We start from the raw sequence: 16,876 nt of genomic DNA, 5'->3' as shown, positions 1-16,876 counted from the left end.
GTGTCGGACTGGGGTGTACAAAGTTAAAAGTCACACAACACCAGGTTATAGTCCAACAGGTTTCATTGGAAGCACACTAGCTTTCGGAGCGTCGCTCCTTCTTCAGGTGATAGTGGAGGGCTCAATCCTAACACAAAATTTATAGCAAGAATTTACAGTGTGATGTAACTGAAATTATACATTGAAAAATTGATTGCCTGTTAAGCCTTTCATCTGTTAGAATACAGAGATAGTTTCACTTCTTTCATGTGTAAATCACAAAACCTTTTTTTAAAAAAGTTGCATTCTCGGGTTAGCTGTTAACAATGGTGATAGCTAGACAATATGTTGAAGGTGTCTATGCCATGATATTTAGATTGATTCTGATCTAAAAAGTGAGATAACGGAGTTCTACATGAATGCATGCAGTTCTTGAGCAAAGTACAATGTAACCCTGCAAGTACAAATTCACCCCACAAAATATACGTGCGCATGTGGGTCTTTGTCTGTCTCTGTGTGTGTGTGTCTGTCTGGGGTGGGGGTTGTGAGTGTGAGAAAGTGTGTGTGTGTGTGTATAGTGAGTGCAGAGTGTCTTAAGTCTGTGAGGGGGTGCATGTGTGAGTATGGGAGTGTGTGTGTCTGTAAGGGTGTGTGTGGGTGTGTGCACGTCTGTGTGTATGTGTGTATAGGAATGCCTGTGTGTGTGTGTGTGTGTGTAGGAGTATCTGTGAGTGTGTATAGTGCAATGGTGATCACCTGTAATGTGACATGAACCCAAGTCCGGGTTCAGGCCCTCCCTACGAGTACCGAAATTGGCTATCAGCCTCTGCTCGGCCACATTTCTCTGCTGCCTGTCCCGAAGTCCACCTTGGAGGATGGTCACCCGAAGGTCCGAGGCTGAATGTCCTGGACCACTGAAGTGTTCCCCAACTGGGAGGGAACCCTCCTGTCTGTTGATTGTTGTGCGGTGCCTATTCATCCATTGTCTTAACCTTTGCTCGGTTTCCCCAGTGTACCATGCCTCCGGGCATCCTTGCCTGCAACGTATAAGATAGATAACATTGGCTGAGTCACATGAGTACCTGCCATGTACAAGGTGGGAGGTGTCCCCGCACGTAATGGTGGTAGGGAGGTAACAGGGAGGGAGATAGAACAGACAGAGGAGGGCAGGACGAGAGGGTGAAGGAAAATTGACTGAGATGCACAGGGGGAGATATGTTAGTACATGGGGAGATATGTGCGAGGCATGTGAGAGCCACGTGAGCTCTGTAGACCAGAAGAGGTCGGAGCAGATGTTGGTTGAAACTTTATTGCTGGAACAGCACAGCAGGTCAGGCAGCATCCAGGGAACAGGAGATTCGACGTTTCGGGCACAGGCCCTTCTTCAGGAATCTGTGCTTTGAGTCCTTCGTGATGGGGGATGGAGGTGTACAGGGACTGGATGTCCATGGTGAAGATGAGGCGTTGGGGACCGGGGAAGCGGAAATCCTGGAGGAGGTGGAGGGCATGGGTGGTGTCCCGAACGTAGGTGGGGAGTTCTTGGACTAATGGGGACAGGACCGTGTCGAGGTATGCCGAGATGAGTTCGGTTGGGCAGGAGCAGGCTGAGATGATGGGTCGTCCGGGGCAGTCAGGTTTGTGGATTTTGGGCAGGAGGTAGAAACGGGCGGTGCGGGGTTGTGGGACTATGAGGTTGGAGGCGGTGGATGGGAGATCCCCTGAGGTGATGAGGTTATGGATGGTCTGGGAGATGATGGTTTGGTGGTGGGGGGTGGGGTCATGGTCAAGGGGGCAGTAGGAGGAGGTATCTGCGAGCTGGCGTTTGGCCTCAGCGGTGTAAAGGTCAGTGCGCCAAACTACTACTGCGCCTCCCTTGTCAGCTGGTTTGATGGTGAGGTTGGGGTTGGAACGGAGGGAGTGGAGGGCTGCGCGTTCCGAGGGTGAGAGGTTGGAGTGGGTGGGAGGGGTGTGGGAGTTCAGGTAGCGGTTAATATCGCGGCGGCAGTTTGCTATGAAGAGGTCGAGGGCAGGTAGGAGGCCAGCACGGGGTGTCCAGGTGGACAGGGTGTGTTGGAGGTGGGAGAAGGGGTCGTCAGAGGGTGGGCGAGAGTCTTGATTGAAGAAGAAGGCGCGGAGGCGAAGGCGGCGGAAGAATTGTTTGGTGTCACTCCGTGTATTGAATTCATTGACCCGAGAACGTGTGGGAACGAAGGTGAGACCTCTGCTGAGGACTGATCTTTCATCCTCAGAGAGGGGCAAGTCTGGAGAGATGGTGAACACACGGCAGGGCGGGGAGCTAGGACCTGGTGTGGGACTGGAGCTGGATGTGGGGGCGGGGTTAGGCCTGGGGGCGGGGACAGAAGGGCCTGTGCCCGAAACGTCGAATCTCCTGTTGCCTGGATGCTGCCTGACCTGCTGTGCTGTTCCAGCAATAAAGTTTCAACTTTGATCTCCAGCATCTGCAGACCTCACTTTCTCCTCGGAGCAGATGTTGGCCAACCGAGTCTGCTCCACTATTCAATGACGTCATGGCTGATAATCCTTCCCTCCATTTTACAGTCCTTTACCCTCGATTCCCTTTCTGCATAAAGATCTGGCCATCTCACCTTTGAATATGCTTAATCCCCCAGTCCTCTGAGGTAAAGAATTCTCTGTTTTAAATGGGCAAACCTTACTCTGAGATTACCCTCCTGGTCGTTGCCTCCCACAGTGAGAAACAACTTCTCTGTATCTATCTTGTCAAGTCCCCTAAGAATTTTAAATATTTCGATAGGGTTGCCTTGTTCCTCTAAACTCCAACGAGTACAAGTCCAACCTGCTCAACCTCTCCTCCATTCCCAGGTTTGCCTAATGAACCTTCTCTGGACTGCCTGTAATGTCAGTCTACCTTCCCTTGGATAAGCGTGCTTGCAAAATTCTCGCTGTGGTCCGAGTAATGAAATATATTGTAATGGGCAGAGGGAATGCAGCGGAGGTGGGGGCATGGCTTTCATGGCTTTGTGCGTGGGAAATCATGTCTCACAAACGTGATTGAGTTTTTTTGAAGAAGTAACAAAGAGGATTGATGAGGGCAGAGCGGTAGATGTGATCTATATGGACTTCAGTAAGGCATTCGACAAGGTTCCCCATGGGAGACTAATTAGCAAGGTTAGATCTCAAGGAATACAGGGAGAACTAGCCACTTGGATACAGAACTGGCTCAAAGGTAGAAGACAGAGGGTGATGGTGGAGGGTTGTTTTTCAGACTGGAGGCATGTGAGCAGTGGAGTGGCACAAGGATCGGTGCTGGGTCCTCTACTTTTTGTCATTTACATAAATGATTTGGATGTGAGCATAAGAGGTAAGTTTGCAGATGACCCCAAAATCGGAGGTGTAGTGGACAGCGAAGAGTGTTACCTCAGATTACAACAGGATCTGGACCAGATGGACCAATGGGCTGAGAAGTGGCAGATGGAGTTTAATTCAAATAAATGTGAGGTCTGCATTTTGGGAAAGCAAATCTTAGCAGTACGGATACGCTTAATGGTAAGGTCCTAGGGAGTGTTGCTGAACAAAGAGACCTTGGAGTGCAGGTTCATAGCTCCTTGAAAGTGGAGTTGCAGGTAGATAGGATATTGAAGAAGGCGTTTGGTATGCTTTCCTTTATTGGTCAGAGTATTGAGTACAGGAGCCGTGAGGTCATGTTGCAGCTGTACAGGACATTGGTTAGGCCACTGTTGGAATATTGCGTGCAATTTTGGTCTCCTTCCTATCGGAAGGGTATTGTGAGACTTGAAAGGGTTCAGAGAAGATTTACAAGGATGTTGCCAGGGTTGGAGGATTTGAGCTGTAGGGAGAGGCTGAATAGGCTGGGGCTGTTTTCCCTGGAGCGTCGGAGGCTGAGGGGTGACCTTATAGAGGTTTACAAAATTATGAGGGGAGTGGATAGGCAAAGTCTTTTCCCTGGGGTGGGGGAGTCCAGAACTAGAGGGCATAGGTTTAGGGTGAGAGGGGAAAGATACGAAAGGGAGGGGCAACATTTTCACACAGAGGGTGGTACGTGTGTGGAATGAGCTGCCAGAGGAAATGGTGGAGGCTGGTACAATTGCAACATTTAAGAGGCATCTGGATGGGTATATGAATAGGAAGGGTTTGGAGGGATATGGGCCGGGTGCTAGTAGGTGGGACTAGATTGGGTTGGGATATCTGGGTCGGCATGGACGGGTTGGACCGTAGGGTCTGTTTCCGTGCTGTACATCTCTATGACTCTATGGACAGCTGCTGCCCATGTTGGATGTTTGTGATCGTCATGGTTCCCATCTCAATCTTTTAGGTGCTGGAGTTCAAGTTGAAAGGAAATCCTCTTGATGCCAAATCCTCTCTTCAGATTCACCTGAAAGGCAAAGACAAAGTTGGAAAGGGCAGGTAACCTTATTCTGTGCTTTGTGAAGGAACAGTCGCCCCACGTCAATGGGGGGATTCAGGACGAAAACCGTCAGTAAATTATTTAAAATAAAAATTTAACACCCGGAGGAAAATCACTGCTGGCAGCTGCTTCCAAGCACAGTCACAGTTGTTTACCAGACTCTCATCTCCATGTTTTGAACAGTGGGTCACTTGCAGAGTTTGTGTGAGGAGAGAGAGAGAGAGAGAGAGAGAGAGAGGGTGCAAGTGTGAGAATCAGAAGGATGCACTGCTAAGGTGAGATGAAGTGGAGAGAGAGAGAAGGCTTGTGTGGAGCGTTGGCACAGACCAGTTACTGTACAACACAGCAGCAGCAGAAGGAGTCTATTTGGCCCCTTGAGCCTGCTCTGCCATCTCCCTCCATCGTGGCTGGTTTCCTACTCCAACTCCACTTTTCCGTCTGATTAGATTACTTACTTACAGATTAGATTACTTACAGTGTGGAAACAGGCCCTTCGGCCCAACAAGTCCACATCGACCCGCCGAAGCGTATAGCACCCAGACCCATACTCCTACATTTACCTCTTCACCTAACACTACGGACAATTTAGCATGGTCAATTCACCTAACCTGCACATTTTTTTTGGATTGTGGGAGGAAACCGGAGCACCCGGAGGAAACCCACGCAGACACGGGGAGAATGTGCAAACTCCACACAGTCAGTCGCCTGAGGCGGGAATTGAACCCGGGTCTCTGGCGCTGTGAGGCAGCAGTGCTAACCACCGTGCCGTCCACTTTTTTTTTTATTTTTTAGATAAATTTAATGCAGGAGTGCCCGACTATTAATCTTCATGGGCATTTTTTGTACGTCTCTTCCACCCCCCCCCCCGCCCTTTAGCAGAGGATGGTTCTGTTTTCAACGTACCCGTTGATTATTTGCATTTTTAAAATTTTATTTATTCATTATGGTTTTTATTTGCTCGGTTAATGTTGATGCAACATGTGGCTCGGCCTCATTGTTGTGCCGAGTTGCTGCTCCCCAAATACCCGGATTCCCCAGGAGAACCTTCCTGAAAAGCCTTGCATCCCGGGGCTGAGAATTCCCAAGGTTCACAACTCCCATGTGTGAAGGCATTTCTCCTCACCTCGATCTGAAACGATCAGCCCCTCGTTCTGTCTCTTCAAGGTCCCCCAGCCAACAATCTCTGTGTCCACTCTGTCAAGCCCCTTCAGAATCTGCGTGTCTCATTGGAATCATCTCTCATTTTTCTCAACTCTGGGGAAGACACAGCTTTCACAGTCTCTCATCCTAAGACAGCCCCCTCTCTCAGGGACCAATCTAGTGAACCTTCGCCGTTTCCATGGTGAGCCGTAGCTTGTTTCTGCGGCTGTACGATTCCCAGCCCACTTCACCAAGGCCATTCTGAAGACTTGGGGCAGCATCTCCATTCTCCTTGGATAGATATAACATGTGAGGCCATTCGGTCCATCAGGTCCCCTTTAAGGAACGACTCACTTCAGTCCGCTTTCCCCACAGCCCTGCACTTCCTTTGTGTTCTGAGAATCCATCCAGTTCCCTTTGGAAAGCCAACTTTGAGCCAGTGTCCACCTCCCTCTGGGAGCAACGTTCCCCTGACACCATTACAGCTGCTGGGAAGCACCGCACATGCTGATTGTCTTGATGCCCAGTATTGAAGACTTATGCCATGCACTGACCTCTGAGGTCTGTACAGGAGGAAGAAAGATTAGATGGGAAAGTTCAGGCAGTGCATTGCAGATCATAATCCCTCGCCACGTCAAAACATTTCTCTTCCAGTTTGTCTGGCCGTTTGACCTCAATCCGTGTCCTCTAGTTCTACATCTGTCAGCCTATGGGTGCCGTTCCTCCCTGTCTCCAAAATGAGGAGTGGCTCTGGTAGTTAGGGAGACACCAAAGTCAGTAGCACTGCTGCCACACAGCACCAGAGACGCAGGTCCGATTCCATCTCCTCGGGGAACTGTCTGTGTAGAGTTTGCACGTTCTCCCGTGTCTGTATGGGTTTCCTCCCACAGTCCAAAGATGGGCAGGTTAGGTGGATTGGCCGTGGGGAATTGCAGGATAACAGGAATAGGGTTGGGGTTGAGGCTGGAAGGAATGCTCTTCAGAGGGTCAATGTGGATTCGATGAGTTGAATGAGCTGCTTTCACGCTGTTGGGATTGTGAACAGAATTAGGCCATTTGGCCCCTCGAATCTGCTCCACCATCCAATAAGATTGTGGCTGGTCTGTTTGCATCTCGAATTCCACTTTCCTCTCTATTCCCAAAGAGCCTTCATTTCCTTGCCTAACAAGAATCTATCCACACACTCCTTAACAAGATTCAGTGACCCTGCCTCCACTGCTGTCTGAGGCAGAGAGTTCCAACGATACTCAACCCTCTGACAGACAAAACAAAACCTCCTCATCTCTATCCTGAAATTTGCAACCCCTAATTTGGACACTGAAGGAACGGCCAATATGTTTGAAAGTCGCAGGCAGGGAGTGGCTCAGAGGGGAACTTGCAGGAGATGGTGTTCCCATGTACCTGCAGCCCTTGTCCTTCTTAGATGGAAGTGGTCATGGGTTTGGAAGGTGCTGCCTAAAGATCTTCGGTAAATTGCATCTTGTAGATAAGACACACTGCTACTACTGAGTGTCGATGGGGGTGGGGGGAGTGGATGTTTGTGGATGTGGGGACAATCAAACGGGCTGCTTTGCCCTGAATGGTGTCAAGTTTCTTGAGTGTTGTTGGAGCTGCACTCATCCAGATGTGGGGAGTTTTCTATCACGCTCCGTGTAAATAGTGGACAGGCTTTGGGGAGTTAGGATGTGGGTTACTCGCTGCAAGATTCTTCGTCTCTGACCTGCTCTTAGTGCACTATGTTTATATGGTGAGTCCGGTGGGGTTTCGAGTCCACGGATAGTGGGCGATTCAGTGATGGTGACATTGAATGTCAAGGGGCAGTGATCAGATTGTCTCTTATTGGAGATGGCCATTGCCAAGCATTTGTATGGCAGGAATGTTGCTTGCTACTTATCAGCCCAAGAATCGAGAGTGTGGTGCTGGAAAACAACAGCAGGTCAGGCAGCATCCGAGGGCCAGGAGAATCGATGTTTCGGGCATAAGCCCTTCACTGGGAATGAAACATCAATTCTCCTGCTCCTCGGATGTCCCGCTGTGCTTTTCTAGCACCACTTTCTCGACTCTGATCTCCAGCATCTGTCGTTCTCACTTTCTCCTACTCATCAGGCCAAACCTGGATATTAGATGAGATTAGATTAGATTAGATTACAGTGTGGAAACAGGCCCTTCGGCCCAACAAGTCCACACCGACCCGCCGAAGCGAAATCCACCCATACCCCTACATTTACCCCTTATCTAACACTACGGGCAATTTAGTATGGCCAATTCACCTGACCCTGCACATATTTGGACTGTGGGAGGAAACCGGAGCACCTGGAGGAAACTCACGCAGACACGGGGAGAACGTGCAAACTCCACACAGTCAGTCGCCTGAGGCGGGAATTGAACCCGGGTCTCTGGCGCTGTGAGGCAGCAGTGCTAACCACTGTGCCACCGTGCCGCCCACGGTCCCGGTCTTGTTGCGTTTGAACAACGGACTGCTTCAGGATCTGCAAATAATGCTGAAACTTGTGCAATCATTGGCGAACATCCCCACTTCGGACCTTACGACAGAGGGAAGGTCATTGCTAAAGCAGCTGAAGGTGGTTGAGCCTAGGGCACTACCCTGAGGAACTCCTGCAGAGATGTCCTTGAGCTAAGATGACTGACCTCCAACTACCACAATCACCTTCTTATATGTCAAGTATGACTTCAACCAGTGGAGAGTTTGCCCCCCGATGCCCATTGATTCCAGTTTTGCCAGGGCTCCTTGATACAACACTCGGTCAAATGTGGCCTTCATGTCAAGGGCAGTCACTCTAACCTCACCTCTGGAACTCAGCTCTGAACTGTGCTGAAAGCAAGTCCAGCCTGTCTAACCTTCCTCACAAGTCAACCTGCTAATTCCAGGGATGAATCGAGTAAACCTCCTCTGAACTGATTCCCAAGGAGCAGGAGGGTGTATGTTGGAATTTGGCGTTCAGCAGCACATTGTGTTCACTGCTTGTTGTGCTGTCTATAAGATTCAGCATTTTCCAAACCCAAGACCATCTTCCAGTGGACTGAACAGTCTCCTGTGCTTTATGATTTATGAACCTGTAACCCTTTGCCTCCCCCACCCTTGAATGTAAACTTGGTTTCTGTTTTAAGTTGCCAATGATGAAGTTTGCTAAGTGGATGTGTGATACCACTGCATTTAGTGATAGTCTGTTGTAACTGGATTTGATCTCACTCGTCCTCTATAGGTTCCTAGGATCCGTCAATGTCCGGCTCGCCAATCTAGTTGGGGAGAGGAGCAGAAATATATCTTTTGTCAAAGTCCCTCTGCTGGATAAGAAGAAGCAAAAAACGAAGGTGATGTTTCTATGGAGACGCAGAGCTGACTGATCTCGCTCCTGCCTGTATTCCTAGATTATGCCCATTGCAAATCTGCGCTCTGCCAAAAATTGGCAGCTTGGATCCGAATTGGGACTGAGTCCCATTTGCTTATTGCCCTATGTCTTCAGGCTTTTATTGGCTTGCGATCCAGAAAATGCGGATTTAAAATTGAAATCCCTGCATGCTCTTGTCTTGCCCTGTTTCTGTAACTTGTTGCCACCTTCTGAGATCTCTGAGCTCCCCCAGTTTCCAGCCTTTGAACTTCGTCACCCACCATCGGTGGCCATGCCTGCAGCTGCCTGGTCCCTAACATCTTGAGTTCCGTCCCTCGACCTCACTGCCAGTCTGCCACCCTCTTCCCCTTGCAGGTGCTCTTTTTAACAAGAAAACGTCCTTGTTTAATCGAGATCTGTGCTCCTAACTCTTAAGGCCTCACTCCTGCTCTGACCTCCTATGCTCCTGTGAAACACCAATTTTGCGCAGGCCATGGGCACGAAGGGGGGTGATTCAGGGTGCCTGAGTTGGTCAAGCTGCTTGTTTTGGGGAGGACGGCGGTGTTACAACGGGAAGACAGCTTTGTTTAGGGATTCATGTGTTTCGTTTGCAGAACCTGCTCAGCTTTGAAATCGTCTATGAACCACCCCTCGTCAATAAAAAAGAAACGAAAGAAGGTAAGTGGGCCGCTGTGCGAATTGTCTTTCTGCGTGGGTCTTGTGTTGAGCAGTCGCAAACACGGGACCGTCACAGTCGGCTCGGCAATATGGTAGTGAGAGCTACCTAACGTTGTGGAGGTAAATGAGACTGGATCCAGTGACTGGAAGCTGCAGTGAATGGATTTCACAGCCGGTAAGTGTGAGGTGGGACCACAAAGGGGACAGATCCAAGTGTTGCAAATGGAGGTGAACAAAGTGGTTTTACAGGCCCACAGAGAGGCTGAGTCATCAGATGCCAAAGGAATGCCCTATCTATCTCCATGTACACAGATCAATGCAAAGCTCAAAGCCACACACTAAAGCAAATCAAGAAAACACAATGGAAAAAAATACTCATAATTCCAGGTTACAGGAGAGAGGGAGCTTTGCTGGGGAATCTGGGATTACGGGAAAGCGGATCTGGAATGTCATTTTCGTATTGAAATTGTTCCTGTTTCTTACGGTTACAGCAATACACAACCCTGGCTCGAATGGTGAGCAGAGAGAGCCTTATGTTCACCAGAAATATTGAGAGTTGGCAAGAGACTCTGTCAGGACTGCAGAAGGGATTGATCGGGTTCACAAACTTTCCCCACTGGTGGGAGGTGTCGAGGACCCAGGGAACGCAACCTTGAAGTCAGTGCCAGGCCGTTCAGAAGAGAAAGGGATGGCCAAAGTGCCAAGCTCCCTCCCGTGAAAAACAAGGGGATGCTATCTCAGTGAATAACTTGACATCCACGATCAGTTGAGGGTAGTAAGGGCTGTTGAGGCAAGGTGGATGCAGATAATCTGTGATCTTACTGAGTGCCAGTATGGGTGCAAGGGGCTGAATGGCCTCATTGTGTGTGTGTGTGTGTGTGTGTGTGTGTGTGTGTGTGTGTGTGTGTGTGTGTGTGTGTGTGTGTGTGTGTGTGTGTGTGTGTCCCGCTCCTATCCCCTGCCACCAGCATGCGTTGGAAGCATTTGTAGATTGCTGCATGTTTTGTTTGTGTTATGAGCACGCTTGCCTTGCCTTCCGTGACCTGGGTAGCACTCAAGCTGTTAACTTTTGCCTCGTTCAGGGAGTCACTATCCACTGTGCCACAAGACTTCAAGGGATCTTTCCTCTCCATCTGACCATGCTGTACCTCCCCAGGTATCCCTCGTTGCAGGTTGTCTTGAATGCAAAAGCGTTCTATTCCTTGACTGTGTCTGCGTGGGCTTCCTCCGGGTGCTCCGGTTTCCTCCCACAATCCAAAGGTGTGCAGGTCAGGTGATTTGGCCATGCTAAATTGCCCAAAGTGTTAGGTGCATTAGTCAGGGTTCAATATAGGGAATGGGTCTGGGTGGGTTGCTCTTCGGAGGGTCGGTGTGGACTTGTTGGGCCAAAGGGCCTGTTTCCACACTGTAGGGAATCTAATCTAAACACAGGCGAGCCCTTAAACTGAATAGAAACTGGAAATTGTGGTAAGACTTGGTGGGTCAGGGAGCATCGGTTTTGGGAGACAGGGATAGAGAGAGGAGCAGAATTAATACTTCAGGTCTGCACAAACAGCAACGTAATAGGCTTTGCGCAAAGCTAGGGTTGGAGTGAGTGGGGTTGGGTGGCGGAGGTGCCTCATTGAATAATGAGGCGCTGCTCCTCAAGCAAATGCTGAGCTTCACTGGGACACTGCAGAGAGCCAAGGACAGAGATGTCAGTGTGGAGAACAAGGGTGAGAATTGAAGTGACAGGCCACTGGAGTACTGCCTTCCGACTGAATTGGAAATGTTCTGCAAGATGCTCACCCAGTCGATGTTTAGTCTGCCCTTTTACAGTATTTTAACTGCCTTCTGACTGGGTGAGCTGACAGGCAAAGCTGGAGAGAAGAAAGCCTCTGTTGCTCTTAAATGTGTGTCCTTCCCGGGCATCAATCCTGTGGAGACCGTGTGGCTGTGACTATATCCCCTCCCTCTCCTGCTTCCCCATCTCCATTTAACATGGTTTCTTGTGTGTGTGATTCACCTTTCCTTGGGCGGGTGTGTGTGTTTGCGCCTGTTTTGCATGTATTTGTATGTACAGTACACTGTGTCGACGCGATTTGATCTGTTTCCCTCTCAGGGAAGCCAGGCCATCCAGAACAGGATGACACCATTAATGTTCCCAGATTACAGGAGATCCCACTGAGGTCTCAATCACCATCGCCAGAAAATGCCTCCGTTAGGGGAACTGCCAAGTTCGCGCAGAAAGTTTCTGATAAACCACAGGACTTCCAGGTAAATGCGGTAGTAGGATGGTGGTCAGACATGGGGATGGGGGGGGGGGGGGCACAAGGTTCAGGGCTTATGTCAGGCCTAGGCCCAATGACCTGAGGCACTGTGCAGGTTATATAGGACCTGACTCAAGATGGGAGCAATGCAGTTGCTGCACTTCCCTTGTTTAGTCAGTTGGGAGAGAAAAAGATGAGATGGAAAGGTAAGACTTGGATTATTTAGCTGCACACAAGAGCCTTGTATCGAGGGTGTTAAATGGTGGATCAGTGGTTAGCACTGCTGCCTCACAGCGCCAGGGACCTGGGTTCGATTTCACCTTTGGGCGACTGTCTGCATGGAGTTTGCACATTCTCCACTGTGGGTTTCCTCCGGTTGCTCTAGTTTCCTCCCACAGCCCAAAGATGTGCAGGTTAGGTCGATTGGCAATGGGAATTACAGGGGTGGGATCAGTGTGAACTCGGTAGGCAGAACGGTCTGCTTCCATACTGTATGGGTTATATGATCTATGAACACCTAGTTAGTCAGCATGCCATTACACTGTTGAACAAAGAGCAAATTACTCTTTGCAGTTTTCTTGGCGAATATTCACCCTGTCAATCAGACAATCCAGTTTGGCCCATTCTGGAGTTTGATAGCAGGTTGCTACAGCTGTACAGGGAGTAGTGAGACCACATCCGGAGAACTGTGTACAGTTCGGTTCTCTTTACTGAAGAAGGAATATTGTTGCACAGAAAGCAGTCCAGAGAAGGTTCACTTGGCTGATTCCTGGAACACAGGGAGTGATCCTACCTGGTAGGGTTAGGCCTGTACCCATTGGGGTTTAAAATACAAGAGGCGATCTGATTGAAACCTGTCAGATTCTGAGGGAGGGTGACAGGCTGCATGCTGAGAGCACATTATTCCGCATGGGTGTATCTAGACCCGGTTGGGGTCGGGGTGGGGGGGGGGGGTGGAGTTGGGGGGGGGGTGGGTGGGGGTGGGGGGGAGCGGAGTATTTCAAAACTAGGGATCTCTGATCGAAAATGCATGGATGTGGAAGAAACATTTCCCACTGGCGGGAGAGTTGGTCACCAGAGACCAGAGGAGATGGAGTTGAGGAGAGAATGTAAGGAAATATTTCTCGCAGCGAGTTGTCACGCACTGGTTGAAAGGGCAGTGGGGGGAAACAGACTCATTCAAATCTCCGCAAAATGAATCCGTTTCATGAGGCAAAATTAAGAGAGGAAAATAAATGACAATATTGTGTGGGTACAGAGCAGGGGAGTGGGATTGGCGAGCACAAGGGGCTGACTGGCTGCCTCCTCCTTCTCTGCGATGTTTCTTTATCAGGTTCGAGTCCGGATTATTGAGGGCCGTCAGCTGCAGGGTGCCAACATCCGGCCCGTGGTGAAGGTCTATGTAGGCGACACCGTTTTCCGGACCAGAATCAAACGGGGTAACAACCCTATCTTCGACGAGGTAAGGAGATTTCCCTTGCCACTGCAGGAGCTGAGTGGCAACCACCTTGGCTGTGTGACTGGTGGCAGAGAGGGGCCAGTGTGGTGCAAACTTGCAACTGGCTCACTCCTGCACGAGACCCTTTGAAATTTGATTGAGATGGTTGTTGGCGAGTGAGGATTTAAGTACTCGGGGTAAGACAACAACAGGACTGTCAAGCTGTTGCAAACTGGAAAGGTTTATTGAGTCGAACTACTGCAGGGTTTTCCAAGTAATGTCTGAACAGCCTTCCCTGTCTCAGTCACGGAGAACAAATTTGAATGGATTTGACTTGGAGTTTTCTTCCTCTGATTCCTTAAACCCCCGTCTCTGCTGGATTCCATACCTGTATGGGTTTCTCCGAACCTGTGTAGAGGTAGGCCATCTTGTTGGTGCATTCCCTCTCCCTGGAGTGAGTGTGGTTCAAGGCAACACAAAAATTGGACGTGTAGTGGATGGTGTGGAGGAGACCTCCAAAGTGATGTCGATGGTATGGTGAGGAGGGCAGGAAAGTGGCAGATCGAGTTCAGCTCATAGGCGTGAGGTGATGCATGTGTGAGAGAGAGAGAGAGAGAGAGAGGTCAAACAGTAAAAGGGGATACACGATAAATGGCAATGTGAGGGATGGTGAACATTGGTGAGGCCACTTTTGGAGTACTGCATTCAATACTGGTCTCCCTGCGATAGAAAAGATGTTTGACTTGAAAGGGTTCAGAAAAGATTTACAAAAGATTGGAGGGTTTGAGCCGTAGGGAGAGGCTGAATAGGTTGGGGCTCTTTTGGGGTGAGCTGATAGAGGTTTGTAAAATGATGAGGGGTATGGATAGGGTGCATAGCCAAGGTCTTTTCCCCAGGGTAAAGGAACTCAAAAACCAGAGTGTTGTAGGTGAGAAGGAAAAGATTTGAAAGGGACCTGAGGGGCAACATTTTCACGCAGAGGGTGGTGCGTGTCTGGAATGAGCTGCCAGAGGAAGTGGTGGAGGCTGGTACAATGGCAGCATTAAATGGATGGGAATGTGAGTAGGAAGGGTTTGGAGGGATATGGTCCAAACGCTGGCATTTGGGATGAGATCAGTTTAGGAACCCTGGTTGTTACGGATGAGTTGTATCTAAGGGTCTGTTTCCGCTGTATAACTCTATGACTTCCTTTCTGCTATCCAAAACAATTAATTTGCCCCATGTTTTAGAAATCTTTTGAGCCAGTTGACCAGTTGGAAAGGATATGTCCTTGATTTTCAATGTACCCTGGGCCTCTGACATTAACTCCTAATCTATTGCATTCCGAAACAAAAAGCTTCACCCACATCCAGTCATTTTCTCAATGAAGACTACTTCCAGCCAGGTAGGTACAGCTTCATACAGCTACAGCCACGTACGCAAGCAACAATTACTAACTGTCCCTTCGACTGTCAGTTGCAGTGTTCGGATTTGTACACATGCAGAAATTGAAGACCCGGTTTGATTTTTGTGTGAAGCCATGATCATCAGCTGACAGGACAGGCTTGAGTGGCACCTCCTGTTCCCATACGAGTAGGTGAGCGACCAACTCAAGAGCTTGGCCAAGTCATCGATCTCCCAGCTGGGGAAGGAGGTTGGGAGCTAAAGCTTATTGCGGTGCCCTGGTCTAGTGGGCAGGAAATGATTCCTCCAGATCTCTTGTGGAGTTGTGCGTGCCAGAAGTGAGTGAATAACAGACTCCCAAACCCCTGGGTAGTCCAAGAAAAGGCTCAAGCTTTGAACGTATTTTCCTAATTTTTTCCGGAGAAAGGATCCCTGTGCGTGAATGTGTGTTACCTCTGACAAACTCGAATGAGTCACGTTACCAGCTCAATCCATTATGTGACGTTGGTTGTTCATGCAGCTGTTGGCACACTTAAGGATTGTTAAGCAAGTGACTCCCAGTCATGGAAACAGAGAGTTCTTGAGTATTAGTGACTGTGAACTAACTATTGTGAAGTGAAAGGTGACCAACCTTGGTCAGTTTGCAATAACCATTTTTAACTCAAGAGCATTATGTGGCAAGATAGACCATTTGGGAGTTGGCACAAGTCAGGGGAAGGTCCAACACACCTTAATTGAATAGTTTATCAAGAAAAAAACAATATTTATCAGACTGTATTATTGTACTTTTAATTACAATTTCTCAAACCATCTCTTCACAGGGCTCTTTAGTAAACAGCCTTAAAATTCTAAGTAAACAGTTTCAAATGTACACCGGCTATCCACTTCTGATATGGGCTTCTGAGGATTCGTTACACCCTATGCAGAGGTCCTGACCTCTGTACTGAAGCTGTTGTCTGAAAAGATTGGGAATACCTGTTCAATAAAGCTGGGAAAGGCTTTTCCTTGGTCCTTGAGGATTGGCTGATGTTTCAGGATCTGCAGTTGTCGATTTTGAGCTTCCTGTCTCGTCTCAGGCCAGTTCTGGTCTCGGGGTCACCTGACTGAGGTGGTCTCTTTGGGTCTGGTCAGTTTGATGACACTCATCACAAGGTACAAGGAGCTGGAGATGCTGTGTAGCTCGGCTGTCGGTCAGAGACGCTGTCTTGAGGGTCGAGATTAGAGTGGTGCTGGAAAAGCACAGCAGGTCAGGCCGCACCCAAGGAGCAGGAAAATCAACGCTTCGGGCAAAAGCCTTTGCCCGAAGCATTGATTTTCCTTCTTTTCGGTTGCTGCCTGACCTGCTGTGCTTTTCCAGCGCCACTCTAATCTAGACTCTGATTTCCAGCATCTGCAGTATCCACTTCTGCCCAACGGTCTTGAGGGTGTCAAAGCAGAGCAAAGTGGATCTCCAGATTGTCCTCTTCACACCTCTTCACACCTTCTCGGCGATTCCGTGGCTTGTGTCCAATACTGTCCAATCAGGCGGGGGCAGGAAGATCCAATGAGGTGATTAATTTCAGTACCTTGAGGTCACAGAACATGGTTTTGAACCTTCAGCTGTTCCTTGTCGCGTTTTTGCCTACTGAGGTGGGTGCCACCCAGTCTGGGTATCATTAATCTAAAAAAGCAGGTTGATTGGAGGTGGAAAGAATGGTTCATTCTGAAACAGTGTGGCCGTTAGCACCTCATCAGGTAGGACCAGGCCTGTCTGGTTTCGACGGGAAGTTGACTCTCCAAGGCTTGGCTTGTCTGTTCCAGCTCCACTTGTTTACAAATAGCAGAGTCCGGCTAGGTGTAAACCTGGCTCCCGCATTTCCAGCTTTTATCCGTGCTCATGAAAATAATATCAATATTTCTCGAGCAACCCTGGAGGTCGTGGATTACTTGACCACATTGGATTACTTCCCCAGTCAGTGTACACGTTGGAATTCATATTACTCCCTGGGCCTTATCAGTAATCTTGTAAACTCATGGAATGCGGGCATTGCTGGACGGCCAGCATTTATTACCCACCCTTAGGAATGTGCTGGTGAGTTGCCTTCTTGAACTACTGCAGTCCGTGCGGTGGGGGTGCACCCACAGTGCCATTAAGGAGGGAGTTCCCAGGATTTTGACCCAATGCCAGTGAAGGAATGTTGCTCTCTTTCCCAGTCAGGATGATGAGTGGCGTGGAGGGGAATTTGTAGGTGGCGGTGCCCCATGTACCTGCTGT

General features: G+C 49.2%; 1 protein-coding gene across 1 annotated transcript in view; it reads left to right on the top strand.

The window, feature by feature from the left end:
• Positions 1-16,876, top strand: part of LOC122542980 (myoferlin-like) — a 169,293-nt gene that overhangs the window by 3,704 nt on the left and 148,713 nt on the right. The window contains exons 3-7 of the mRNA XM_087984303.1: positions 4,292-4,383; positions 8,749-8,857; positions 9,489-9,552; positions 11,654-11,808; positions 13,135-13,263. Of these exons, the coding sequence (XP_087840429.1) occupies positions 4,292-4,383; positions 8,749-8,857; positions 9,489-9,552; positions 11,654-11,808; positions 13,135-13,263 (549 nt within the window). The remainder of the gene's footprint in view (positions 1-4,291; positions 4,384-8,748; positions 8,858-9,488; positions 9,553-11,653; positions 11,809-13,134; positions 13,264-16,876) is intronic.

Source organism: Chiloscyllium plagiosum, unplaced genomic scaffold (genome assembly GCF_037043375.1).
Source record: "Chiloscyllium plagiosum isolate Xiang-an unplaced genomic scaffold, Cpla_swu_hap1 HiC_scaffold_48, whole genome shotgun sequence".
NCBI lineage: Eukaryota > Metazoa > Chordata > Chondrichthyes > Orectolobiformes > Hemiscylliidae > Chiloscyllium > Chiloscyllium plagiosum.
The sequence above is the reverse complement of the archived record's forward strand: the minus strand, read 5'-3'. Positions and strand labels throughout refer to the sequence as shown.